This window comes from Pogona vitticeps, chromosome 1 (assembly GCF_051106095.1).
Source record: "Pogona vitticeps strain Pit_001003342236 chromosome 1, PviZW2.1, whole genome shotgun sequence".
Lineage (NCBI taxonomy): Eukaryota > Metazoa > Chordata > Lepidosauria > Squamata > Agamidae > Pogona > Pogona vitticeps.
Window position 1 is genome coordinate 274,713,354 of NC_135783.1, and position 26,885 is coordinate 274,740,238.

Genomic DNA, 26,885 nt, shown 5'->3' on the forward strand with positions numbered 1-26,885 from the left:
ATTAGGGACTCAAGGCAGTATATAAAAATATTTTAAAGTGACAAATAATTAAACCAATAAAATTTGAAAGTAGAATATAGAAATTTTCAAAACTTTATTTGAAAACTGAAAACCAGATTTTAAAAGATCTTGCCATTTCAATTCCCTGCTGAACCTCCAAAAACTTCTCTAGAGAGGTTAGACTCCTTAGCACAGTAAATCAGTGTCTGTTACACATTCAGAAGGCATTCTCTAAATTTTCAGGCTTCAGGTACCTATTACATCCTCTTTTTAATAGGATGAGGGAAGAAAGATAATATATAAGCTATAACCAGTTTGTTGATTGAGAAATAAATATACATATCTTCTAGCTAGAAGAAGAATACTCATTGGCTTTTAAAAAAGGAGTATGAGGAATATTTTCATAAATAGTAGAAACTGGCACACTGTCCAGGTCCATTGAGAATGGTCAGAGTCTGACTTATATTGCTGCAATAAGGTTGACAGGAATTTTGTCCATCTGTGCAATTTTCATAACATTGTACCTATTAACATCATTGCTTTCCTTCATCCTTTAATTGCAATTAGTTTTAACAATACATATTTAAAAAAGGGGGGGTAAACTGTACATAAAATGAATGACATTCAAATAAATAAATCAGAAACAAAGTTGACTGCTTTTCTTGTGTCAGTGTCTGTATCTGCACAAGCTGAGGTCTAACCTGTCCTATCATGCAAACAAATGCATGATGTGTAGTATGGGACATGTGTCTGTGTGCGCTGTGGGTGTGTGACTTCTCATTTGAAGTTCATATCAAATTAGCATGTCATGCCAAATAACTTCCTGACATTCATCAGTAGTCACATCAGCATGTGTTTGTGTCTTTTCTTATAACATGACCAACCTGAACCATTTTACTAGAAAAAAAAAATAGAGAAGGCTGATTAGACACATTCTCCCCCCCCCCCAAAAAAAACACCCATGTATTCTCCATGGCCAGTCAGGGAAATTCCTGGCATCAAGGTTGGGTATCCACTCACATGCCATCAAAATTTTTATTTATTTATTTATTTATTTATTTATTTATTTATTTATTTATTTGTTTGTTTGTTTGTTTGTTTGTTTGTTTTATTAGATTTCTGTACTGACCATCTAGAACGTGTCTACTCTGGGCGGTTTAAAATTAATACATCACCAAAAAGGAATACCAATAGTAAGAAGATATAAGGCGAACTTAACAGTAAACTACAGTGGTGGCTCGCTTTACAATCGTTTCATAAAACGACGAACTCGCATAACGATGAAATTTTTGCGATCGCTTTTACAATCACAAAATGATGTTTCCTATGGAGTAATTTCGCTTTGCGATGATCGGTTCCCTGCTTTGGGAACTGATTCTCGCAAAACAACGATTTTCCTACAGCTGATCGGCTGTTTCAAATGGCCACCGCCCGCTGTTTTCAGGGACGGATTCCTCGCTGCACGGACAGTGAAAATGGCTGCCCTATGGAGGATCTTCGCTGGATGGTGAGTTTCAAGCCCATAGGAACGCATTAATCAGGTTTTAATGCGTTTCTATGGGCTTTTTAAATTTCTCTGGAACAAATTAACATCGTAATGTGAGGCACCTCTGTACACTATAGTAGGCCCATGTGAATCAATGGGGATTTGGAGATTCAATTCCTCCATAAGTCCCATTGATTCAAATAGGCTTTCTCTAACTGTGACTTACTTTAGCATAGAAAGTCACAGCTCCATTTCAATCAGTGGAACTTATGGAGGAGTTAACTCACCAAATCCATGCCTATTAATGGATATACACTAGTGCAACTTACTATGCTAAGCTTCTATGTGATAAAGCCATATTTGCAAATTATTCAAAAGTTTATCAGCTTGGATAAGAAGGTTTATGCCTCTCCACACCTTGCAGTCCCCTCAAAGCTTCTCCTGAGGATCAAAAGATCCTTCACATTGGATAGACTGTGATATTTAGAAGTGAACTCTACTCAAGGATGATGCCTTAACCTGTTTTGGTGTGATTGTCACCAACTCAGTGGGGGAGGGAGAGGATGGAAAGGTCACCTCCTGCCCTCACCCTTGTTCCAGTACTGGTGTGAATGTTTCAAAACAACTGGGTTTAAATCCGTGTTGGGTAATGAGGAATAATATTGTTGTGTGCTGTTAATTTTAGTCTAGAAAGGGTTTTGGTTAAAGTACAGCTTGTCACAGGTCCAGGAAAATTGGATAATAGTCCTCCTTCACAGAACATGGAAAATCATTCTTTAATGAATTTAATGGGGGAGAAGCTATACCATCCTTTGCTTCTGATTACTGTAAAGTCTGTCTTCTTCTTTGCTCAACAGATGCACTAGTGCAAAGCTTAGTTAGCTTTTAGAAAATGTATAGAAGCAAAGAAAAAATATTCTTTATTCAGTTTGCAAAATGCAAATATGGAGTTTAATTAAAGTGCTCTTTCTTTCTGAAGCAAATTTGAACGCAGTTTGTTGGCTAAGGCTGTGACAGATCTTTTATTAAACATTTTAAGGTTTGCTTTTCTTTTTTTCTTTTCAAAGTGAAATAATACAAAACAAAGAGCTAATTTTGTCATCATTTTTACTTTGGAGTACATAGCAAGTAGGTTAAAAGACCTTTTAATAGCTTTAAAAAGTTATAGTTCTTCCCTGAAAGAGTGGCTGCTAATTCCATTTTTTTAAAAAAATGAAGACAGAATAGGCAAACATTTCCTCACTTTGAACCCATCTGCAACTTTCCAGGAGCAGCAGAATTATTCTTCCACTTTATACCAATTCTGTGAACTCAACCAATTCTGTAAGTCTCAACAATGACAGCTGAGAAGTTGGTCATTCTGGTTCTCAGGTGCTCTGTTACACCCAGAGAAATACAGCCCCACCTAATTTAATTTTCTCTGTGCATTCCTGGCCACCGCAATGCTGATACGTTTACACTACCTGCATTCTACTGTTTTCAGCACTCTACAATTGCACTCCCGGAAAGAGAAAAAATATTTTACCATTTTCCTTAAGATTGCTGCTGAGAAGAAAAGGTAAGCTATTTCCTGTTGATTACTTTCACTTAATGATCTCGCCTGGATTAACTTTTCCATGGAATATCTCTGCAATCTTCAGTTAAAAACTGTCAGAAGTGTTGGTTTGGCAATGGCCTGGCACAGTTCTAAAGAAGAGCTAATTGTTCAGTCTTTTAAATCTTCCATTCCGCTTTTAACTGTTCCCTTATTAACACACACTTTCACAGACATACTTTTCAAGGACTGAAGTAAGATTTTGCTGAAAGTTGTTAGTCGGTGCTATCATATGTTGACTCTGCACACTCTCCCAATATGCAGAACTGTACTTTTTACTGTTAGAGAATATTCTGTCTCCATGGATATTGCATATTATTTGGTCCACTGCTTTTAAAATTAAGATTTCCTCATTTACCTGTGCAGCTATAGCTACGTACTGCAGATTAAAGATCAGACTGTCACAAAATTGTACATGAGCATGTACAGTTGCACCTGTAATCATAAAAAACCCTGACATTTAAGTGCTGTCACTTAAAACAGAAAAAAGACAAGACTTTTATAGCTTATAATATATAATATATAAATTACTTCACTGACATAATTCCATTGAGCTGTCCAGCCACTCCAATTCAGCTCGGTATATAGAGGAATATTGTACATCTCTCCAGTGCTCATAATATTATAAAGACAGTGTACTGTACTTTCCTTCATATTGTGTACTTATTTCACCTTGGTAGTGGTGAGAAGGGAAGTTATTTCAACTTGTATTTATGTATAGATATATGATGTCAGTGCAATTTTGCGTGGCTGTTGATATTGTGGTTTTAAACAATAAAGCTTATTCTGAATAAGTGCCAGTTAATGAGAAGGCGGTGGACTCTGGGGAATGTGTAGCTATTCTCCTCTATGAATCTTCATACAGCCGTGCCCCGCTTTACGATTACCCTGCATTACGACGAATCCGCTTCACAGCGATGTTTCTGTGATTGCTTTTGCGATCGCAAAACAATGGTCTAAATAGGGTTTTTCGCTTTGCAATGATCGGTTCCCTGCTTTGGGAACCGATTTTTCACAAAACGATGTTTTTTTAACAGCTGATCGGTGGTTTCAAAATAGCCACTGGGTAATTAAAATGGCTCCCCGCTGTGTTTAGGGATGGATTCCTCACTATACAGGCACCGAAAATGGCTGGATCTTTGCTGGACGGTGAGTTTTTAGCCCATTGGAACGTATTGAACCGTTTTCAATGTGTTTCAATGGGCTTTTTATTTTTGCTTTACGACGTTTTCGCTTAACAGTGATTTTCCTGGAACGGATTATCACCGTTAAGCGAGGCACCACTGTACTTCTATTATGCAGCAAAAGGGAGTTTTACCAGAAATTCAAAACAGCAGTTAGAATAAAGATGTGGCTATTTTATTTTTCCATCTCATAATAACAAAAACACGACTTTCTGTGAAGGAAAAAGACTTGTTGTCCCTTTGGTAAAAATAGACCCATCTAACTGATTGTAATGATAGCATCTCATTTTGGAGAATCAAAATGGGCAGAGAAAGTATTGGAGACATCATCATCATAATCATATACAAACATGCAACACATTTAACAACAACCTTAATATTATGTACAGTATGTTTGTGTATGTGTATACACATACATCAACATACAGTACATCTTTTCAGAATAAGCAATGATCAAGAAGAATTGACCAACTGCTAAGAAAAAGCAGCTAAAAAGTTCAAATAAATTACACTGGTCTCTCTTTCCCTGCACCCAAAACCTATGGCCCTAAGTGACCACACATGATCTGCTGCCATCTTTAAATGGTGCCCTGCCCAGTGGGACAGTGAAGTAATTTTAGCCCCTCTGAGGTTGTCAGCTCTCAGGGAAGCAGCTGATGCTTCAGGATACTGCTGCATCTCCAGGCAAGGAGACCAATCAGAGTAAGCAGCACTGAAGCAGGGTGTGGGATGGCTTTGACGTCCAGGCACATTTCTCCACACACCTATCTCATAGAAGCATACCTGGTGTCAGGATTCACTGGATCAATGCAACTATGCTTTCATGTTTGCTCGGAGTGTGCACCGTCAGCACTCCCAAAACCCAGGAGTGAGGGAAGAGGGTTGAATTAAAAAAAAAAATACTTGTGTGAGTTGAGCCATTTGAAGCACAGGCCGATCATTACTCATGAGCCTTCTTGTAGGTGGGCCATAACCATAGACTTAAAAAAAAACCTCCCCACATGTCATGGGAACTACAGGAAGAACCATAAACCCTAGCAAAAATGGCAGCTACTGCTAGTTGCATTTTGCTGCTTGTCCGGCTGTCAACACACAGAGATATTATTTGTCATATTTCTTTGTTAGCTAGGTTTTACCTAAATTCTGGGCCTGTTTATTGTGCTCTTTCCCATGATCAGCTGGAGTAAAAGCAGCTCTGATGTTCTCTCTGTCTTTGCCTACCCCACCTCATGACTCATGATAGAGAGGTCACAAAATCCCACCTTCATCTCAAGGAATGGGAAGCTGCTGATGCAGCAATGCCATTTTCTTACCATTGGTTTATGTGAGTATTAGTTCTAGGGGTAAGTATTAAGATTGGGAAATATTTGGCATTTACTAAATAGTGCCATATTTGGATAGTTCCAGTATACCCAAATTTGAATCTGAGAGTTCCAAATGCATAGGCATCCTTCAGTCTCGAGAGACTATGGTAACATGCTCTGAATCGAGGAGTGTCCTCTCCAGAGCATGAAGCCCGGGTAAGGTAATATGGAGGATAGGCTGTTACCCAAGCAGCAGATCCCCCCTCTCCACATTGCTGAAATGGTCCAATGGAAAGGCAAGAGCCAATACAACTGGTTCCAGCAATGTCGCAGAGTTGGCAGAACGACACATGCTGCCTTCGGGACTCCAACTCCGGATTTTGCCTCGAGGTTAACTCCTGAAGCCTTTTCCATGAGTGGATATAGCCACAAGGCAGTGGAGGTTCCAAATACCTGTAATAATAATTCCTAATATTCAGAGTGCAGTTTACTTTTATATACTGTATTAGAAAGCAAATGGCTAAGTTCCTGCTTGCTAAAAGAAGAAGAGAAAGTGAAACTTATTTCTCAGGCATTCTGGAGTGATTTCTTGAGAAATGAAACTTAAAGACACTCTGGCAGCAAAAGTAGTGAGGGCACAGAATTCAGTGTCTCCTGACTGGGGTACTTCAGGGAGGAGAGCTAGAATGAGAGCAAAACTTGTAAATGGTGTCTGTCTGCATCAGTGACATCTAGAAGCAGGCACAGAGACCAGAAGTTGTGGTTTTTTTCATATTGGTTCTTTCCAGTTAAAAGGTAGACATAGCTGCTTATAAATCTCCCAAGCATTTGCTGTTAAGAAATGCTCTGGTGTAACCCTGTACTGCAGTAGTTTTCTCTGTCCTTTTCAGAACCCTCAACTTACATTGACATTCTTTACATCTCACTTTATATGGCTAATTTAATGAAGCTGGAAATAAGATTAAGGATTAGTAGATTCATAAATTAATACACTATAAATCAACAATTATTACATTAATTTCAAGCCCCTTGGGGTGTATCAGGCGGACAAGTAAGATTTTGTTCTATATAGACAGATATATTAAGTTAATAGTTTTTGTGTGATTTTCATTTTTTTCCTTTCTATTATTTTTAAGTACTTTAAGAAACCATACTGTGGAGGAGGCAAAATTCAAATATGGAGAATAGAAGGTAGATAAAAGGAATACTAAATTTCCATCTTTTCTGTAAAGAGTATGTGAAAATATATGTGCACGCACTTGTAGGCATCCTTCAGTCTCAAGAGACTATGTATGCTTAAAAATTGTTTTAATCAATAGAAGAATAAGGAAAGGGAAGAAGAGGATTTTTAAAAAAGGGAAAGTCATTCAATTATTAGAAATAAAAAGATTTCTAGAAATAATACAACTATAAATATGCTCCATTCCCCCCCACCTTTTCTTCCCAAGTGGAAAATTATAGTGTCAAGGATACCCCACACAAAAGACTTTTGTTTTGTGAGTACAGTGATTTCAGAATCAGGCACTATAAATGAAAGCTTTAGCTAAGTGAACTTTTGGTAATTTCTCCTGGGGGTTTCACTTTACAGCCAAGGTAAAATAAAAAATATGACAAAACTCACTTTGTTTGGTAATGAAATGCCTATTGATAGAAAGAAAAGTGAGTTGTGCCAGAGGAAAACAACGAGCACGGATAAGCCTGGAACGGAAATCTTGAGAGCATACTAAAAGCTTACTTAATATTTTATTTGTTCTTCCTGTGGTTTTATAATTATCATTTATACTGTGGGAAAAAAATGTGAACACAGAATATGACAGTTTTATATACCTGGTCAATATATTTGTAACCCAGGATAAGCAGATTAATTACATATTGAAGACTACCACTTAATGGGGAAAAAGAATTGAGCCAATTAAAAACTGTAGTTCTATTTAGAACAAAATCAAATCTAGCAAATAATCAGTTGTTATTTTGCATTTGGCTGTAGGCTGAACATTTGCAAAGAAAAGAAATGAGGATTTCTATAAATATATTCTGACCTCATTTGCTAAATATCTCAAAATACTTTAAAATCAAGGGAAGACGTCATTGGAAGACTAAGTCCACCATGGAGGAGAAACCTAAGTGGGAGGAGGAAACAAGTCCCCTGTATATTATCTGCATGCATTCCAGATGTAGGAGGGCCAGACTTCCATCCTTGGCATAATGAAATTTAGCATCGTCAGATATGTATGCATTGGGCACAGGCATCCACATTGGGAAAATGAATAAACTCTTGTGTATTCAGGTTCCATGCAGGGACATTAATGGACACTAATCTCTCCATACATGGAAACTCTTTCTGCAACACAGATAATACGTGAAGAAGATTATAATGAACATAGGGAGTAAGATTCAACTAAGTTAAGCATTTTGAAGTTTCATGACCGAAAATCCTATCCATGTTTATTTGTATATAAGGTAAATTCTGTTTCTTCTGAAGTGCTCCATAAGACATGACTGGTCTTATGACTGATGTCACAATCAGTGCTTGCCCTTTCAGGCAAATAACCTGTCAAGAGAGTGAGAAACACTTTTGTGATTGTCCTTATCTGGCTGAGTATGTAAGTGAATTCTAGCCACAGAGTTCAAGGGGACATATTTAAGGTGGAACTACATGTTGAAAGTAGTATATCATAGTAGCCTGCCCAAACTATGAAGTATTTTTAAAATTTGCTTTTTAATTTAGCAATATTTTAATTGCTTTAACAGAATTTCAGCATTATAATTCTTGTCTCTTTACATCTGCACTTCCTTTTGTCTGTTTGTATCTATATCTGCTTCATTATTCTTGTGAAATGCCTTGTGTCCCTATTCTGAAATGAAGGTGAGATATAATTCAAACAAGGAAGCAAGCAAGCAAGCAGGAACAGACCTAATGTTAAGTGTATTAGTCTGCTGCTGTACATGAAAACAATAAATTTAGGTTTCTGGGGAGCAAGCATCTTCCATCTTGTCTTGTTTAGAGGCAAGATAAGGGGGGAGTGCTTGCTTCTAAGAAACCTTATTTTTTAAATTGGACTTCTACCCCGCCCATCTAGACCAAAGGTCTACTCTGGGCAGCAAATATAATATTTTAATAATCACCAGCAGAAGTGTTATAGTTCTATACACATCTGTGTACACAAAAGTTATGGTAGCACACTATGATGCAGGTTTGTCCCTTCCTAAGAACTGTGTGTCTTAGTGGACAGAGTGATGAACTAGGACTCTGGAGACCAGGGTTCAAATCCTCACTCAGCCAAAGAAACTCACTGGGAGTATGGAATGGGTAACACCACCTCTTAAAATATCTCACTTACATTGAAAGCCCTATTAAAGTTGCTATGTCAGTTCTTACTTGACGGGACACAACTAATGAAAAGCCCTGCAGTTACTCTAGTATTTGGAAATAATAGAATTATTTGCTGAATGTATATACAGAGACTTTCTAGCAAATAATTCCATTATTTACAAATGAAAAAGCACCTGCAGGAATTTTTGCAGGTAGCACACCTGCACAATGCTATGTTACTATAATTTTCATGTACAGTAAGATCCCCATAACAGCTGGGGATTGATTCTAAGTCCCCCCACCGGACACTGAAAACTGGATAATAGCGAACACTAGATAGATTAATAGTGAACACTAGATAGATAGATAGATAGATAGATAGATAGATAGATAGATAGATAGATAGATAGATAGATAGATAGATAGATAGATGGATGGATGGATGGATGGATGGATGGATGGATGGATGGATGGATGGATGGATGGATGGATGGATGGATGGATGGATGGATGGATGGATGGATGGATGGATGGACGGACGGACGGACGGACGGACGGACGGACCGACGGACCGATGGACGGACGGACAAACAGATAGATAAATAGCAGGGTAAAAGGGAAAAAATTAGGACAAAACTATTTTCACATGCATTACCAGAACTGGCCACTAGAGGGGGCCAGATACTATGCTATGTACAGTATTCTTCACTAACAAGTATTTATCAGACTGTCTTTGGCTCCATCTAGTGATTGGTTTTGGTAATACATGTAAAAATATTTTTTTCCTTTTTCCTTTTAATATTTTTAGACCGTGAATAAGTGAATAAGTGGATACTAATTCCTTGGATAACGGTCCTACTGTACACATAAGGGTGTACAACTATAACCTAATACATCTGCTGATGTACATTAAAGTAATATATACAGTAAATGTAGGCTTCTGGGGAGCATGCAGTCACACTTGCTTTGTCTCATATGAATAGCAACATACATAAAATGACTGATAAACAGTTTGATCCTGTTCATTTGTTTGTTTAAATTATATCTCACCTTTCTGTTTGACCTGGGACACAAGACATCCAATAGCAAGAATACAAGAAGTGTAGATAGTCCTGGGTGGACAAGATGGAGTACAGAGTGTCAGGATTTGATTCTCTACAGTGACTCTTGCGTGAAGAGACAACCTGTGTAGCCTTGGGCAAGATGCGTAGTCTTAATGCCACTAGATGAAGTGAATAACAAGCCACTTCTTGGTACTTCATTCCTCGGCAATTTCAGAATGGGTCACCATCAAGATGATGACACATAATTATTATTAAAGCAAGTTCTCCCATGAAACAGTCAGAACATATAAGAGAGAGTGTCAGAAATTAAAAAAACAAACAAACAAATAACTCTTCCCAGTTTTGGAAAATGGAATGTAATTAGAGATGGGATGTAATTAGAGATGGGATATTCATATTCGTCTCCCAGGGGAGAAAAATATTGCCACCATAGGTGGCTATGTCCTTTGGACTCATCTTGCCTCCTTGCTGGAGTGGTCAGAAGTGCCAGCTGGGCTATTCACAGCAATATTCATATTCGTCTTCCTTGAGAGATAAATGTGAATATCCCATATCTAAATGTAATTAGTCTGTATGATTGCCTTTTCCACAAAGTTACAGAATGGGGGAAGGAATTAATTAAATGCAGAAACTCAATGAAGTAATAAACACTTATTTTGCATAAGAATGGATCTGTTCACTATTGATTAGCTTCTTCCCTTCTCGGATATTATAAAATATAAAAGTTTCTCGATTCTGCGGCCAAACCACATTGTAAATATGTGCCATTCCTTCAGGGAGCTACATCACCAGTAAAGTGACTGGCATATCTGTGCACATTCTCCCTCACTTTCCACCCCTTTGTTTGGCTATCAGAAAGCAGAAAGTGGAGACATGAATTTGGGAGAAAACAGTTGCTGGCAATACACAATAATACATTTTTAAAAATGTAGGCTGCTTTCCATCTAGCTCCCAAGTAATGACAGATATTAAGGTCTTGTCAATAAGAGCAATGTGTCCTCAATCATAAAAAAAGAAACAAAACTGTACTTTCTATTCAACTGAGCTGTGAAAAAAGAGACTCTTACAGTATTGAAAATTGGAAAGTGCGGGATTAGGACCAAATCAGGGAACAGGGCCAGCAATTCCAGTTGAGCCATACAAATATTGCCTGGCTTCAACCATGAAGAGTGGGGCAAAAATAAACGCGTGCTGGCTGTACTCTTTTTTTTTTTTTTTTTGGCTCATTTTCAAGACTGCATTTCTCATTTCTGTAAAATCCACGTTATTGGAAAATGTGGTAAATGTGCATTCTTGCAGGATCTAACAAAGGCAGGATGGATTCACTATGCCTTTTAAAACAAAAAACCCTTATCTTTTTATGCTTCCTTTCTCTCTCTCTCTCTCTCTCTCTCTCTCTCTCTCTCTCTCTCTCTCTGTGTGTGTGTGTGTGTGTGTGTGTGTGTGTGTATGTGTGTGTGCGCGTACATACATGCGTGTGCATTTGTGTACATGAACGTGCTTGTACTGGGACATTTTACACAAAATGCACAAATCATGAGAGAAAAAGTGCCTGTTACCTCACTGGTTGGAAAATCCTCCAAATGCACTGTCTTGATCAAACATGTAACAATGGCAAGGCCTGCCCTCCTTTATATAGCTATTTCACTTCCTCATATCACCACTAGTTGCATCAGGTTATGGTGAGTAACAAAATATTTCCCGTTCACTAACATGTGCAGGTGATAACCATAATCCACCAGAACATTTCTGTCATAATGGAGGGAAGAAAGAATTTGTCTATGGAATTACTCACAAGATTTTGTGAGAAGCTAAGGACATTTTGCTGGTTGGAAAATCTGTGGGGAGGGAATGAAAAAGGCAGAAAATGCCACAAAGAAAGCTTTGGGACTAGAAGCATCTAGATTCACAACTACCATATTTTTCTGTGTATAAAATGACACTTTTCCTTAAATAATTTGAGAAAAAAATTGAGGGTTGTGTTATACACAGAAAGCAGCTCTTTACCACTGCCTTTCGCGAAGGGACGGGGCTTTAGCAAAAAGGAAGGAGAGGCGTTGCTCCCTTTCTCCTTCCTTTTTGCTAAGCTCAGTGCCTTCTCAAAAGAGGAGGAAAAGCGGCAGTCACTTTGACAGTTGCTTGGCTTACCTTTCGCCAAGACAAGCAAAAAGGGAGCCCTTTGATCCCTGGATTTTCTAATTTGGGGTTAGAAAAGGGGGATTGTTTTATACTTCGTGTTGTCTTATAAACAGAAAAATACAGTATATCCTGGACACAGTCAAGGGACCAGAACAGCAAAATATGTTTTAAAAATGTATTAAATCATTTCTTCAAATGAGCAAATTCTTATGACCCTTCAAATGTTTACTTTTAAATACAGACTTATTAATTTTTCCACAGAATCTTCATATCAAAGAAATATTTGGGTTACAATGCTGATCTCCAAGGGAATGATGTTAACATTGTTGTTGAGTAGCTTACAGTGGATCAGACACAAAGTTGTCAATGCCAACTCTACAGACAGCTTAAACAGTATCACTACAAGTACATCAGCGCCTACAGGGGCTTCTAAAACAACACTTCCTACATCACCCAGAAATGTCAACAGCAATGCAGCAATAAATCCAGTAACAAAAAGTAATTCTGAAAGCAACAGCAGTATAGCAGCAACTTCTCAAGATGTCTTACTGCCTCAAACTACACAATGGCCAAATTTTACCACAAAAGATGAAATTTACTTTTCTGCAAATGTCAACACAACATTGCCTCCTTCAGAAATGACCACAACCAGCAGTGACTTGCTAGCAACAATCTCTGTCAACTCCTCAGAAACAGCAACAGTGAATTTCACCACAGCCACTGCTAATTTTACTTCCATGGTGTCCCCTAGAGAAATACAAAAGACTGATACAACCACTTATATCAACAACAATCTAACAAATGATTCTCCCACAACTATGACCACAAAAAATACTGTTGTTACAAGAGACACAATTGCACAAACAAGTCCGCACCTCAGTTTTACTGGTGGTTCTTCAGAAGCCAGAGAACACCAACAAGGTATGCTGAAGTTAGAAAAGATTAAAAACTTTTAGCGATAGTTTTTTTAAAATTATGGAAGACCTGTAAAATAGTGAGAATTCTCAGGACAGAAGCCAAGTAGTTCTGTTTAGTGGTTTGCATTTCTCTCACATTGTACACTTCAGTTACAAAACGTATAGCTAAGACATTGCCCTAATACAGTTACTGCAAAGGCTTGAATTAGCTGTACAGATAAACAGACCTCTTCATTATCTGGCTTTCTTGCTCATCTCTTTTGTGTCCCCCCCCCTTTACATGTGGTATGCCTACTTGTAAATGTTTATCAGCTTCCACACCTATTACTACACAATACATTAGTTACACAAACATAGTGAATTGTTAATATGCATGTATACATATGGCCCATTGATGCAGCTTATTTGACTTTAGAAAGCAGATAGCTTCACATTTGGGGACTGGCATGGCAGTTGAAACATTTTACTCTCAATTTCATTAAGAAGAATTCACTGTTACATGACAAATATGCCAGCATTCAGCTCCTCACTTCTGTATGTGAGAACTGGCATGGATGCCATACATTTCTATACGAGCTTGGCATTTTTATTAGCTGGTGCATATGGCATGTGGCTTTCCTTGTATAATCGTGGTGAAGACTCTTATCTCCATTACTACTTTCTTAGTATCTTTCCCATACAATCAGTATCCAAAGGAATGCTATCATCCTTATAAAGAAGGAGTGCTCAATGAAAAATTTCAGTATTTCAAGACAGGGGAATCCTAAAGCTTTGCAAGAGTGATGTCATTGCTTAAAATCTCTCTCTCTCTCCCCCCCCCCTTCAGAAAATCACAACCATGGAGCAGTTGTATTTGGTGCAGTTGTAGGCGCAGTGCTAGGATCAGCACTAATCGGCCTAGCTGGATATTTTATGTGTACAAAAAGAAAATCTGAATCATTTGGACACCAGAGGCTTTACGATGACACAAGAAATGATCCAGGTAATGAAATGTTGGAGCAAATTGAGCTTATAGTTGCATTGATTGCTTTTATTTATGATAGTGTTGAGTTGTGCAAACAGCCATATTGCTTGCATTTCCAAAACACCAAACAGCTTTTTTTTCTTTTTAGCTAAGATGCTACTCAAAAGTCCAAAAGCTTTTGCCAAATGGTTGCCTTAAAGACATTATTATCCGTTGCATACTGAGCTGTGTGACTCAGCATATAACTGATAATGTATGTAATTATTTCTTAACTTCTGGCAGTTTGCCTCCAGAAGTTACACCCTTTGCATAGCTACACAAAAAGATTCTGGCCAAAGCTGGGAGGAAGAAGGAAAGGAAAGAAAGCAGGGGGACAAAATAACTTTCCATCCATGAGTAAACTCCTGCTCCTCATCTACTTCTCCACCACATACAAACCCTTTTACTCTGAAGTCCCTCAAAAGGTGGATAAAATAAAATAAAATGATGTTCACATATCAGTTTAAGTGCTCCTGCATGCAGGCAAGCAAAAGTACAATTTAATACATGATCTAAAGATTGTATTGTGACAAACATCATACATGCATAGAAAGGTTTGTTTTATTCAAATGGCAATATCATCTATGCAAACAAAATTAATTTTTAAATGAAGTGGAATAAGGACCAAGCCATAATGCATACAGATGCAAATTCTACTTCATACAGTCATGAAAAATGAAAACAAATATTACACACCAACATCCTTTTCTACCTCAAATGTAGTGCTTTTATTACAACAAATCCCACCCATAAATTGCTCCTTACAAAATATTATCTCATAATGCTTCAGAGCAAATCTCCAAATGGCACTTATTAAGTTTGTCATGGCTTTTCCATTATTTGTAGCATGGAACTAAAACAGACTGGTGGCATATTATGCCTTTGAATTTCAGACTTATTGTACTAGTTATTGTACTGAGGGTGACATTACTCCATACCCTGTGCAATTATTAGCAGCAGAAAAGCAGTCAAAATGGGACCTTTAGTGGGAACAAATCTACGTTTCAAAATGTGAAGGATCCACCTCCTAAGAGTAGTCTATGGATTGATATATTCTGCCAGAAAAACTGCACATAAATTCATTTACAAGCTGTTCCATAAACCAGGGGTCATTAACCCCCGGTCCACGGCCTAGTGCCAGTCCTTGGACTTGCTGGAACTAGGCTGCGGATATGGATCTCTGATCCCGAACTTATGCACGGTGGGCATATCACGCTTGTATGGGGAGCGTGTCATGCTCACACGGGGGGGTGTCACACTAAGGGGGGACATGTTGCACCCACGGTAGGCATGTTACGCTCATGCGGGGAGTGTCATGCCTGCGATAGGTGTGTCATGCTCACATGGGGGGTTGCACCCCTCACAAGTGCAACACACCTACTGTGTGAGCATGGTGTGCCCCCACCCCCTGCACATGGAACTTGCTGCCCCCAGCCGGTCTACAGCCCCAAAAATCTTGGGGATCGCTGCCATAAACAAAGTGAGGAACAGCAAAGCCAGAATATAAATTCCCAAAAGGAGGTCCCTGTGAAAACTTTGCACTGAAACTCAGACTACTACAGTTTGCTTTGGGTAAGGAGGACTGACTATATATGATACTAACAATGTGACTGGCAGTCAAAATATTCAACTAACTAACTAAATAGCAGACTGGGATGGTAATGCAGCGATAGACACAGCATCAGGGGTGGAGGGATCTGGGCCTTCATTCTCCATCTATGTTCTCATTAAAAACAGTCATCTCTCCCCCACCTGACAACCCAGTGCAATAGTCAGCATTAGGGACAAAGTTCTCCCATTGACATTAGTGTAATATCCCATTAATATACTTGCTATATCATTATAATATTAAATTGGCAGTTGTAAATAACAAGAACACATTTCAGAGGAGGTGCTTCAACATAATCTATTATTTATGTAGCCAATATACAGCTAATAACTGCATGGGTAGGTCAGATGCTTAGGTGAAGTGTGTTAGTCCTAGATTCAGGGAATACAGGAAAATCATCATCAGATTGCTGCTAGTGTTCTGATCAGGCGGTGGAACCACAGGCAGTGATCTTCCAATATTAAAGGCTCCCCAGCACCATCCTGAGGGAGCCTCAGAACCTCAAGGAGAGGATAGGAAAGTTTTAATTTGAAAGGCATCCATACCCAGATGATGATATCATCTGTCTTGAGTGGCTTAAATTTATGCCAATAGGATTTCAGCCAATATTTTGTGAAGTCACTATGACCCTTAGCATGTGATATACCAATTTGAATCCCCTCATCAGGAGAAAGGCAGCCTACAAATGACAAGGAAGGAAGGAATGTTTTTTTCCCCACTTTTATTAGATATTCTAATAGGGTTAGAATGTATCCCAAATTGATCTCTGTAAGACTGTTTAGCATCAAGTCTTTTATGTTTAGTTGTGAACTTTTAAGATACAATTGACTCTACTGAGCATTAAACTATGAATGACATAGTGGTATTTCTGCAACCTGCGGATACTCTGCTAAGCTGCAATCCTATACAGTAGGACCACTGTATCCTCAGGATCAGTACCCACAGTTTCAGTTATTCCCTGCCTGAAAATATTAAATAAGACCCCTCTGAAATATGTGGTCCTAAGGTGTATTACCAGAACTAGCCACTAGAGAGAATAAGAGACTATGCTATATATATATAGGGTTTGCATTTCCACAGTTTTCCGCATCTATGGTGGTGGTGTTGAATTGGAATCAGTCCCTGTGGATACTGTGGTCCTATTTATTTGGGAATATGTCCTATTGAACTCAATAGGGATTACCGGTAATTATACATGCTTATAATAGCACTATGAATCAGTTAAAAGAAAAGCCAGGTTTACTCCTTCTGAATAATCTTGGATTCTGGGAATAATTTGAAGCATGAGGGATATATTTTATTAAAGTCTCTATATATCTATTGATACATCTTGCAGTTCTGCGACTTGACAATGCACCTGAGCCTTTAGACACAAGCCTTGGAGATCTGTCGTACTACAACCCTGCAACAGCCAATGAGAGGGCAGCCCAGAACAGCAAAGAAGCACCACATGATACAATTCCAATGGATGAGATGACTTCAACACCCCTTGCAAGCTAGTATCCTGAAAAAGTGCAACCAACTGAAAAAAAAAATTCACACCCATGCTTGTCTGGTGTTTTAGTGTGTATTAAAAATATGGATCCATAATGGTTTGAAATATGTTTTCAGGTAGCACTAATATTTTGTCAGCTGATATGCACAGCTTTGGATAATGTGTGAAAGCAATCTCTGTTGGTCCCTGCTTTGTTTACAAATTCATTCAACCTTTTTTTTGGGGGGGGGAACTATTCCATGGGCTAGTGGTGCACCAATACATGAGTGGAGTACTCTATGTCAGTGTTACTGCTTCATGGATATTAATTTCATGGGAAATTAAAAGTTCTACCTATTATTTTTAATTTGTAGTAGATATTCTCGAAGGCTTTCACGGCCGGGATCCGATGGTTGTTGTGGGTTTTCCAGGCTGTTTGGCCGTGTTCTTAAGGTTTTTCTTCCTAATGGTTCACCAATCTCTGTGGCTGGCATCTTCAGAGGACATCTGAAGATGCCAGCCATAGAGACTGGCGAAACGTTAGGAAGAAAAATCTTAAGAACATGGCCAAACAGCCCGGAAAACCCATAGCAACCATTGTAGTAGATAATTCAGGTATATATGGTGTAGGCTCTGTGTACTCATCAATTCAGGAACTTGTACATGTGAAAGAGCCTTATTCAGGTTCTTCATATTTATACCCAGTCCACTAGTTTGTGGACTGGTATGGGGCCCCAACCCCAACATTTTTGGATGGAGGCACTGCCTCTGGCCCCGGTCATGAGTCATCCCTCCACCCAAGGTAATTATTATGTAATGAGATGTATAACCCAGTTGTTTAAATAACTCTTCCCTCACCATTGGGTACACTGGCTATGGCTGTTGGAACTTGCAGTCCAGTAACATCTACAGGGCCAAAATTGCACATCCATGATTTTTAAAAAGTGTGCCAGAACAGTCTTCAAATGTTAGTAGCCATGCTAGATAAATGGAAGTTCCAGAATGGAAACATCCTGCTTTAGACTACCACATGCTGCATATCCCTGCTTGTGCACATCCAGGAACATCTAAGAAGCAGTCGCTGGAAACAGAATATTGGATTGGATGGTCCTATGACAGTTTATACAAAGGCATGAAGAGAAGATTTGAGTAAAATGGATGGCAAAAATCAAGACATGAATTTTTTTAAAATTAAATTACTAACTTTTTTGAAAGAATTATGTTTCTAATATTTGGCTTTTAAATGGAATGAGGCCAGTACCACAAAAATAGAAAGTAACTACTGTACTAACACCACTAATTAATAATCTTAGTGCTAGTTGTACTTTTCCCACTTTCTGCCTCACAGAGCAAACATCCCTGAAAAGGATTAAGATCATCATTAAAATTAAGAAGATTTATACTTAGACAATTTTCTCAAGTAACAGATTTTTGAATAGGTGAGTGATTTTATGATGGTGTCAACTTTTACTGAGACCTTAAAAATCAACAGGAGATACCAAAATTATTATAATTTCCCTTTCTATACTACACACTTATTATCTGCAGTGCATATTTTTATAGTTGGCAGAAGAGTGATTAACTTCAACATCACTTTTGGCACATAAAAGATGTTTGGAAATGAGCCAGAAAATTGCACCTGCTTGATAACTGTGTAGAGCAGACTTGCATGCCTTCTGATCCATCATGGAGACTATAGCCACCAGCCATATACTATGGCCTGGCAGATGCTCTATATATCCCCTCCCTGTTTTGCACTTCCAGATGGTACTTCCCAATAGCTGGTGGGCTTTATGTTCTCACAAGCTGTGCAAGTCTTTAAGTGCAAGAAATTGTAAATATTACATGAGAAATATGTGAGGGCCATTTGCTAGTCAAGATGAATCCTCAGTCAAATGTTACATTTTGAAGGGATTCCAGTCCTATTTCTGGGGTGGGGAACCACAACCACTTCCTCAGTGTTATCTAAAGCTTTCAGTGGAAATGAAATATAAGCCTTGTTATTTAGCAAGAAGAAATGTGTGCCCTGTTATAGCAAGGAGGAATTAGTAGAGGTCATGAGAAAGTACACATAATCATTTGCTGCTATATGGGCAGCTCATGTGTCAATTGGGAGGAGGCTTGACCCAAAATTTAAATGGACTCACCTGTTCTGGTCACAACCAAGCTGTGATTACAAATCTTGACATTCTTCTTGACTATACATACTACTTCTACCAAACAGAATAGCTAGGAAAGAAAATAAAGGCTGTACAACAAGCCAAAAACCTAGATCTCTCAGCTCAGAATGGTAAACACAGTGGCCCATGTAGAAGCTGTATTCCACTGTAGTGTTACTGATGTTCCTAAATACCAGCTGTTTTCCCCCTGAAGGACTTCCTTTCTTTCTTTTGCTAATAGTAAGAAACTTGCCATAAAGCTTGCATTGCTCAGACCAACCATTCAGTTGCTCCTGTCAGGAACATAGTTGCACATATGGTGCAGTCTCAGGAGACTACAGATGATTCTACAGGGAAAGCTCCTAAAAATGTGCTAATATGCACTTTCTACAAAGCATACAAGGCCCCTTCTAAGCAAACATGCAAGGCAAATAGGAGGTTATACAAATCGATAAAGCCAACCACTATTCTCTTCAAGCAAGCTTTCCCTTAATTCCCCACTGCCTGAGTGGGGTTCTTAAATGGATTATTGTGCCTTGCTGCTATGAATGTGTTTTGATGTTGCTTCTGTTTACCATCATTTACGATGATACTTTTTTCGTCCTTTTTTAGTATTTGTATACTTGTTGTTTTTGGCTTTAAATATTGTCTTTGAATGATGTAAGCCACTTTGAGTCCTTAAGGAGAAAGACGGGGTAGAAATGTTTTAAATAAAATAAATAATAAAAATAAATGCCAAAAATATAACAAGCTATGTGTGTAAATGTAACAAATCTCATAGGTCTGTCCTGTTCTCCCACCTAGCTTTGGTCTTCAATGGATTTGTGTTGATCTGTTGACATGGCTTTCCCTTAAAGAAGCATCCACCCAAATATACAATTCACCATGGAAAAAGAAACAGAGGGCCAACTCCGTTTCTTAGATGTAATGGTCATACACAAACTGACCTCCTATTGGGACAAAAGGTCTACAGAAAACCCACACAAACAGACCAGTACCTAGACAAAAACTCCAACCACCACCCACAGCAAAAAAGAGGCATAATCAAAACACTGGTAGACCGTGCAAATCGGAACTGTGAAGCTCAATTTCTTAGCACCAAACTCAGCCATCTGAATTGGGCCCTACAGGCAAATGGCTATTCCAAGAATGAAATCAAAAGAGCCATCAAATCAAGAAAACAACACCAAACTGAAGAGGAAAAACAGCCACCCCCAAATACAGTATTTCTATACATCAAAGGGGCCATGGTCCACATGGGAAAACTTTTGAAAAAGCACAACCTACAAGCAGTATTCAGGCACACCACAAAAATACAACAAATGTTACAGTCAGCAAAAAGGGACCCCCTCACCACTGCAGGAGTATACCGGATACCTTGCAGTTGTGGTCAGGTATATATTGGAACCACAAAATGCAGCATCCACACGACAATCAAAGAACATGAGAGACACTGCAGACTAAAACAACTGGAAAAATCGGCAGTAGCTGAACATGCCCTAAAACAAGCTGGACATGAAATTCTATTTCAAAATATCGAAATACTGGACAACACCAGCAATGATTATGTTAGACTGCACAGAGAAGCCATTGAAATCCACAAACACCAGCAGAGCTTCAACAAAAAAGAAGAAAGTCTAAAACTCAACAAGGCCTCACTCCCAGCACTGAAAAATACAGCCTGCAAAATGTTAACAAACTCTACCCAGTCACAAGGACCAGTGATCACTGCATACAAAAGACTAGCTAATGATACCCATCAATCACAATGACAGGTCATCTCTCCCCCTTATCACAACAATACACCCACAACAAAAAACATGCTGATTACCATAATCACCCAATCTCTCAAAAAGGACAAAAAGCTGGTCCCATAGCTATAAATACTGAACTATCCAACAAACTGCACCAGAGCACAGAGTTCTTACTACTATCCTCTGAAGATGCCAACCACAGAGACTGGCCAAACGTTAGGAAGAAAAACCTTAAGAACATGGCCAACCATCCTGGAAAACCCACAACAGCCATCGGATCCTGGCTGTGAAAGCCTTTGAGAATACAAGCATTACACTTGCTTATCTTTGCAAACATATTATTTATTTTGGATTCCCCTTCCCATTCACAGTCCTACATGTTTGGAATTCAATAACTGTTCGTTTGCATATTAGGATAATAATGCCACTTTGTAACATTTATCAGCGTTGTCATTGCATATTCTAGGATTCAAATAGGAATATATACAACAATCTGACGCTTGTACGAAGTCTCTGTTTGCAATCTATTTTCTACTGATTCTAGACAAACTCTATTAAGACTGTATTCTCGAAGGCTTTCATGGCTGGGATCTGATGGTTGTTGTAGGTTTTTTGGGCTGTCTGGCCGTGTTCTGGAGATTTTTCTTCCTAACATTTCACCAGTCTCTGTGACTGGCATCTTCAGAGGACAGGAGTCAGAACTATGTCTGTGTTCTGGTGTAGTGTGTGGGATTGTTGAGTATTTGTAGCTGTGGGATCCCACAGCTGAAGATGCCGGCCACAGAGACTGGGGAAACATTAGGAAGAAAAACTTCCAGAACATGGCCAAACGGCCTGAAAAACCTACAACAACCGTTTATTAAGACTGATGGTGAGGATGCTGCAGAATATGTGTACTCTAGACACAACTTTTTAAATAATAATAATGTTATCATCACAATTAGTATGAATGTGAGAGAATCAGTCTACCTCAAGTGGGAAGGAAAGTGCCTCTCATTCAGGAGGACATTCCTCCCTCCTTGACAAGGAAGTGGTGGTAGGGGCAGTTGGCTGTGCTCCAGGAAAAGGAAGACGATGAGGCAGCGGCAGCAGTTGCAACATTCACAGGTGGCCAGAAATTCCAGTTCATAGACTTTCACAGAGTGGCAAGGCATCTACGAGGGCCACCGGAGAAGGGAGAGCAGGAGATTTGCTATACCTAGTGCCCGCTGCTCCTGGAGGTGACTGACTCACTCATGACAGGGACAGCCCAATACAGGATTGCAGTATCTCAAAGAAGATTTGGGGAGATAAAACCAGAATCTTGAAATTCACATGTGGATATTTAAATAGTTCCAGGAAGAGCCAGTCCAAGATGTTTGGCTGCCACAGAGAGATGGCAGGGTGCCCTTTCCCCTCATTCTGTGTATAAAAGCAACCCAAACTGACAGTTGAAACTTACTTCTAACACTGATGATGAAACACATCTTCCACCTGGGCACAGCAGGCTAACTTAGAGGACAGGGGCTAGAATCCCTTTTTTAAAATGGGTAGAAGCACAGGGGAAAGGGAAGGGGACTGCTGTGAGGGGCAGCTTAGGAAGGAGCCAAAAAGCACATCTCTTGGGGAAGTGAGGTGCTTCAGGACAGGAGACAAAAAAAAGGGCAGTGATGGGAAAGGATGGAAGAGGAGGGGCTCAGAGAGAGGCTGTATTTTTGTCAGGGAGTGGAGAGAAGCTGCTCAAGGCCAAGAGAAGCAGAGTCCTTCACCTCCCCTGTCCCTCAGTCCCTCTAGCCTTCAAAGAGAATTGTATATGCTAGGATTTACCAGCGAAAACATTGGCTGCAGGATTTTTACTTCCGTTTAATCATCCTAAATGTGAGAAATGTGTGTCATTTCATTTGGGTTTTTTTTTTTTTTTTGCAGTGTTATAATTCAGCCTAACTGAGCAGCATTTTTTAAAAAAACATGACTTGCTTTTTTTTTAGTAAAGACGCCTTTTAATCTCATGGCAGGCTGTTGAGCTCCATCTTGCCTTTAGCACTGAAACGACTGCACTTGTGAAATAGAGAATAATCCTTCTGAAGCCTTTTAATGAACACTCAAGCCATGTACTTTTCGGAGATTTTACTTTGCTTTCTTTCACAAGCTGAAAGCAGCCTGATCTCCAGCAGTTCAGAGTCAGAGACAACAGAGATACTACACCGGCCACTTGTGTTTCTGAAGAGTGTATTATCTTAATCAGGATTAGAAATGACTCTTAGCAGCTATCAGTGAAGGCTTGGGTCCAAATGCTGTGTATGTATTTGTGTGGGGAGTTTAATGTAAACATTTTGGTGTGAGGTCCCTCATTTGGACCACAGACTGTGAAGAGAATGTATACAATGACACACTGAAGCCACCCATCCCTGGCATCCAGAACACCATCCCAAAGAATGTCATGTCATTGTGTTCTCATAAAGAATGAACAAGTTCAAACAATCTGAACAAGTTTCAGAAATGTGTAGTAATGCCTATCCCAGGCACACAGAATAAAAACAAATTCAACATTTTTTTTCCTCTTAAAGTTCATTTCGAATGTCAAGCACCACTGAGAGTAACCTTTCATTCCTTCTTGCCCGGTGACAGATGGAGAAAAGCACTTACCCCAGATGGCCATGAAAATGGCAAAGAAGACAGTCCCTCCATTGTCAAATAAGTGTGTGACCTTAGGAGAGAGAAAAAAACACCATGCAAATCAATGGATGAAATTAAAACGTTAAATCCCCTTTACAGGAATAAATAATATAATTAATTGCATAAACTTTTTTATGGAAGCTGGACAGGATAAGGGGTAAATTAACCTATTTTATCACTTAGATAGTGTAATGCACAAGAAGTATACAACACCTCTGTTGTGTTGAAAACTCTGTTTTAGTGTTAGGCAAACAAAAAGAAGCCACAAAATTCTCTGTGCAAGTTTTTGAGACTAAAAAACAAAACAAAACTGAACAACCCTTTATTTTTGGGGGCATGTTACAAAATGTTGGGATGTGTGGGAGCTCATTCTTTACAATGGGCAGACTATCTTCTCTTGCAAAGAGATAAGCCAGTAACTGCCAGATGAATTTTCCAAAAGGTTTTAAGAGGCTAGTAATTAACAATGCAATTTCTCCCGGGACAGCAATACTAAATGTCTTGCACTGGGGGGTGGGGAACTGTCTGAGACACTAATTAGAGGTCTTGGCAGAACAGTTAATGCACTTAAGTGCCGCAATGTCACATTAAATACCATATTGTTGACTGTTGCATATGAAGAATAATAGGGACTCAAATATACAGCATCCGTGCTTCTTTTATTTGGTGCAAAAACAGAGGGCATATTTCTATATTTAGAGGAATGGGCTACAGAAATGTAACAAAGCTCACCCTGAGGACATGAGAAGCAGAACATCAAGACATTCTGGCACTGGAGGAAAGGGTACAGAACCTGTCCAAGCACCCCTGGCAGCCCATGTGATTGAGACCTCTGATTTATCAGGTTTATGTTTGTGTTGAGAACCTGCATATATCACACAAGCTCTCTTTTTCAGATTGCCTTGTTCCACACAGGGAAAATGAGGACAGAGGGTGAGGCTAAGGCACTCCCCTTCCCATGTACATCTTTTAATGTTTATTGCAGAATACCTTGGTGGGATTCATATATTCAGTAAATGTTTGGAGGGTGGGCCAAATTCAGTAGTTCCCCAGCTTGAAGGTTCTGCTCCTCTGACTTTATTTTTGGAAGATCTGAAGCCACATATTAGACTCCTCACTGACACTGCTTATGACGCCAGTGATAATGGTTGCACTACCTACTCTGTGTGTTCAGTGAATACATGATTTTGGGGAAGCTCTGAAAGGGGCTAGAAATTTCATCGGACCTAGCAGGGCTATACCAACTTTAATAAATGGAAACCAAAGACAGCTCAAAATGAGCAGAGAATAAGATTAGTTCAACAATCAACTATTAACCACACAGAGTAGACACATTCTAGATGGGTGCTATATAAATCTAATATATAAATAAAATGGGGGTTACGTTAAGGGCAAAACAGCAGATCTTCTGCCACTTTCAGAGCCCAACTGACTTAAAATACAGTCCAAACTGACAGGAACCTAAGGATGCAATCAGACGGCACTTTGTTTTAGGTTTCAACCACTTTGGGGACAGGCAGGTTCACTCCCTGTTCTGGTAACCATACAATGCAAGAATCAGTTGCAAAACTGGCCCACACACTTTTGGGTCCCTGGCATGAGCAATTTTTTTTTTAAGTGAGGGTAGAATTGCTCAGTTTGTGTACAGTTCCTGTATGTGTGATTGCAAGTAACAAACTTACATTGATTAGCTATCACTTTGCTTGAGCTGCTGCAGAATAAAACCTTTATTCAGGGGGAAATGATACCACTAAATAAATTCACAATAAAACCCAGCTTCCTGCTGCCTCAAGCCAATTCAGTGATATACCATTTACAAATATATATATATATGTATATATTTTAACCCCTTCATGGATTGCTGCCTTGTCGTGGCGAAGGGGCTTGAGTAAATCAGAGAAGCTATGGGCTATGCCGTGCAGGGACACCCAAGGCAGACAGATCATAGTGGAGAGTTCTGACTAAACACAATCCACCTGGAGTAGGAACTGGCAATGCCACTCCAGTATCTTTGCCAGGAAAACTCCACGGACAGAAACAAATGGCTAAAAGATATGATGCTGGAAGATGGGCCCCTCAGGTCGGAAGGCATCCAACATGCTACTGAGGAAGAGTGGAGGACAAGTATGAGTAGCTGCAGAGCTAATGAAGTGGTTGGGCCAAAGCTGATTGTGCCTCTGATAATCAGCTTCTTAAAGCAAAACTCAAGCTTAAACTGAAGAAAGTAGGAAAAACCACTGGGCTAGTCAGATATAATCTAAACCAAATCCCCTTTTGAATACACAATGGAAGTGAAGAACATATTTAAGGAACTCGATTTGGTGGACAGAGTGCCTGAATAACTCTGGATGGAGGCTTGTAAAATTGTACAGAAGGCAGCAAAAACCATCCCAAAGAAAAGGAAATGCAAGAAAGCAAAGTGGCTGTCCAACGAGGCCTTACAAATATCAGAGAAGAGAAGGGAAACAAAATGTTAGGGAAAGTTACAGAAAATGGAATGTAGACTTCCAAAGAATAGCAAGGAAAGACAGGAGGGCATTCTTAAATGAACAATGCAAAGATATAGAGGAAAATAATAGAAAGGGAAAAAATAGAGATATGTTCAAGAAAACTGGAGCTATGAAAAGAACATTTTGTGCAAAGATGGACATGATAAAGGACAAAAATGGTAGAGACTTCAAAGAAGCAAAAGACATAAAGAAGAGGTGGCTAGAATACACAGAAGACTTATACCAGAAAGATCTGAATGTACCAGACAACCCAGAAAATGTGGTTGCTGACCTTGAGCCAGACATTCTGGAGAGTGAAGTCAAGTGGGCCTTAGAAAGCATGGCTAACAACAAGGCCAGTGGAGGTGATGGCATTCCAGTGGAACTATTTAAATCTTAAAAGATGACACTGTTAAGGTGCTACACTCAATATACGAGCGAGTTTGGAAAACTCAGCAGTAGCCAGAGGACTGGAAAAGATCAGTCTACATCCCAATCCCAAAGAAGGGTAGTGCCAAAGAATGCTCCAACTACCTTGGTCCAGGGTAGACCTTTGGTCTAGATGGGTGGGGTATCAATCAATCAATCAATCAATCAATCAATCAATCAATCAATCAATCAATCAATCAATCAATCAATCAATCAATCAATCAAATAAATAAATAAATAAATAAATAAATAAATAAATAAATAAATAAATAAATAAATAAATAAATAAATAAATAGAAGAGCCTCGTGGCA

The 26,885-nt window shown here is 39.1% G+C and overlaps 2 protein-coding genes and 1 long non-coding RNA gene across 4 annotated transcripts in view; 2 read left to right on the plus strand and 1 right to left on the minus strand.

Annotated features, from left to right (window-relative positions):
* Positions 1 to 26,885, plus strand: part of LOC144585842 (uncharacterized) — a 757,174-nt gene that overhangs the window by 104,680 nt on the left and 625,609 nt on the right. The window lies entirely within an intron of this gene.
* ANO3 (anoctamin 3) overlaps positions 1 to 26,885 on the minus strand; it is a 339,659-nt gene that overhangs the window by 25,346 nt on the left and 287,428 nt on the right. The window contains exon 14 of the mRNA XM_072985871.2: positions 23,626 to 23,686. Coding sequence (XP_072841972.2) covers positions 23,626 to 23,686 — 61 coding nt within the window. The remainder of the gene's footprint in view (positions 1 to 23,625; positions 23,687 to 26,885) is intronic.
* Positions 10 to 26,869, plus strand: MUC15 (mucin 15, cell surface associated). Of its 2 annotated transcripts, XM_072985870.2 has the most exons (4): positions 10 to 3,044; positions 12,346 to 13,005; positions 13,828 to 13,983; positions 16,950 to 26,869. In XM_072985870.2, exons 2-4 carry the CDS (start codon positions 12,378 to 12,380, stop codon positions 17,111 to 17,113), a joined length of 948 nt encoding a protein of 315 aa, XP_072841971.2. In that variant the 5' UTR covers positions 10 to 3,044; positions 12,346 to 12,377; the 3' UTR covers positions 17,114 to 26,869. The 2 variants fall into 2 exon arrangements, with proteins under 2 accessions (XP_072841971.2, XP_078239170.1); XM_078383044.1 differs by lacking the exon at positions 10 to 3,044 and having other exon boundaries at positions 6,185 to 13,005.

Bases quoted from the DNA above. Each gene is read 5' to 3' on its own strand.
- MUC15 (XM_078383044.1), top strand. From the start codon at position 12,294: ATGACCCTTCAAATGTTTACTTTTAAATACAGACTTATTAATTTTTCC. The intron at 13,006-13,827 runs GTATGCTGAAGT...CCCCCCCTTCAG, and splicing joins AGCCAGAGAACACCAACAAG to AAAATCACAACCATGGAGCA. The intron at 13,984-16,949 runs GTAATGAAATGT...TACATCTTGCAG, and splicing joins TGACACAAGAAATGATCCAG to TTCTGCGACTTGACAATGCA.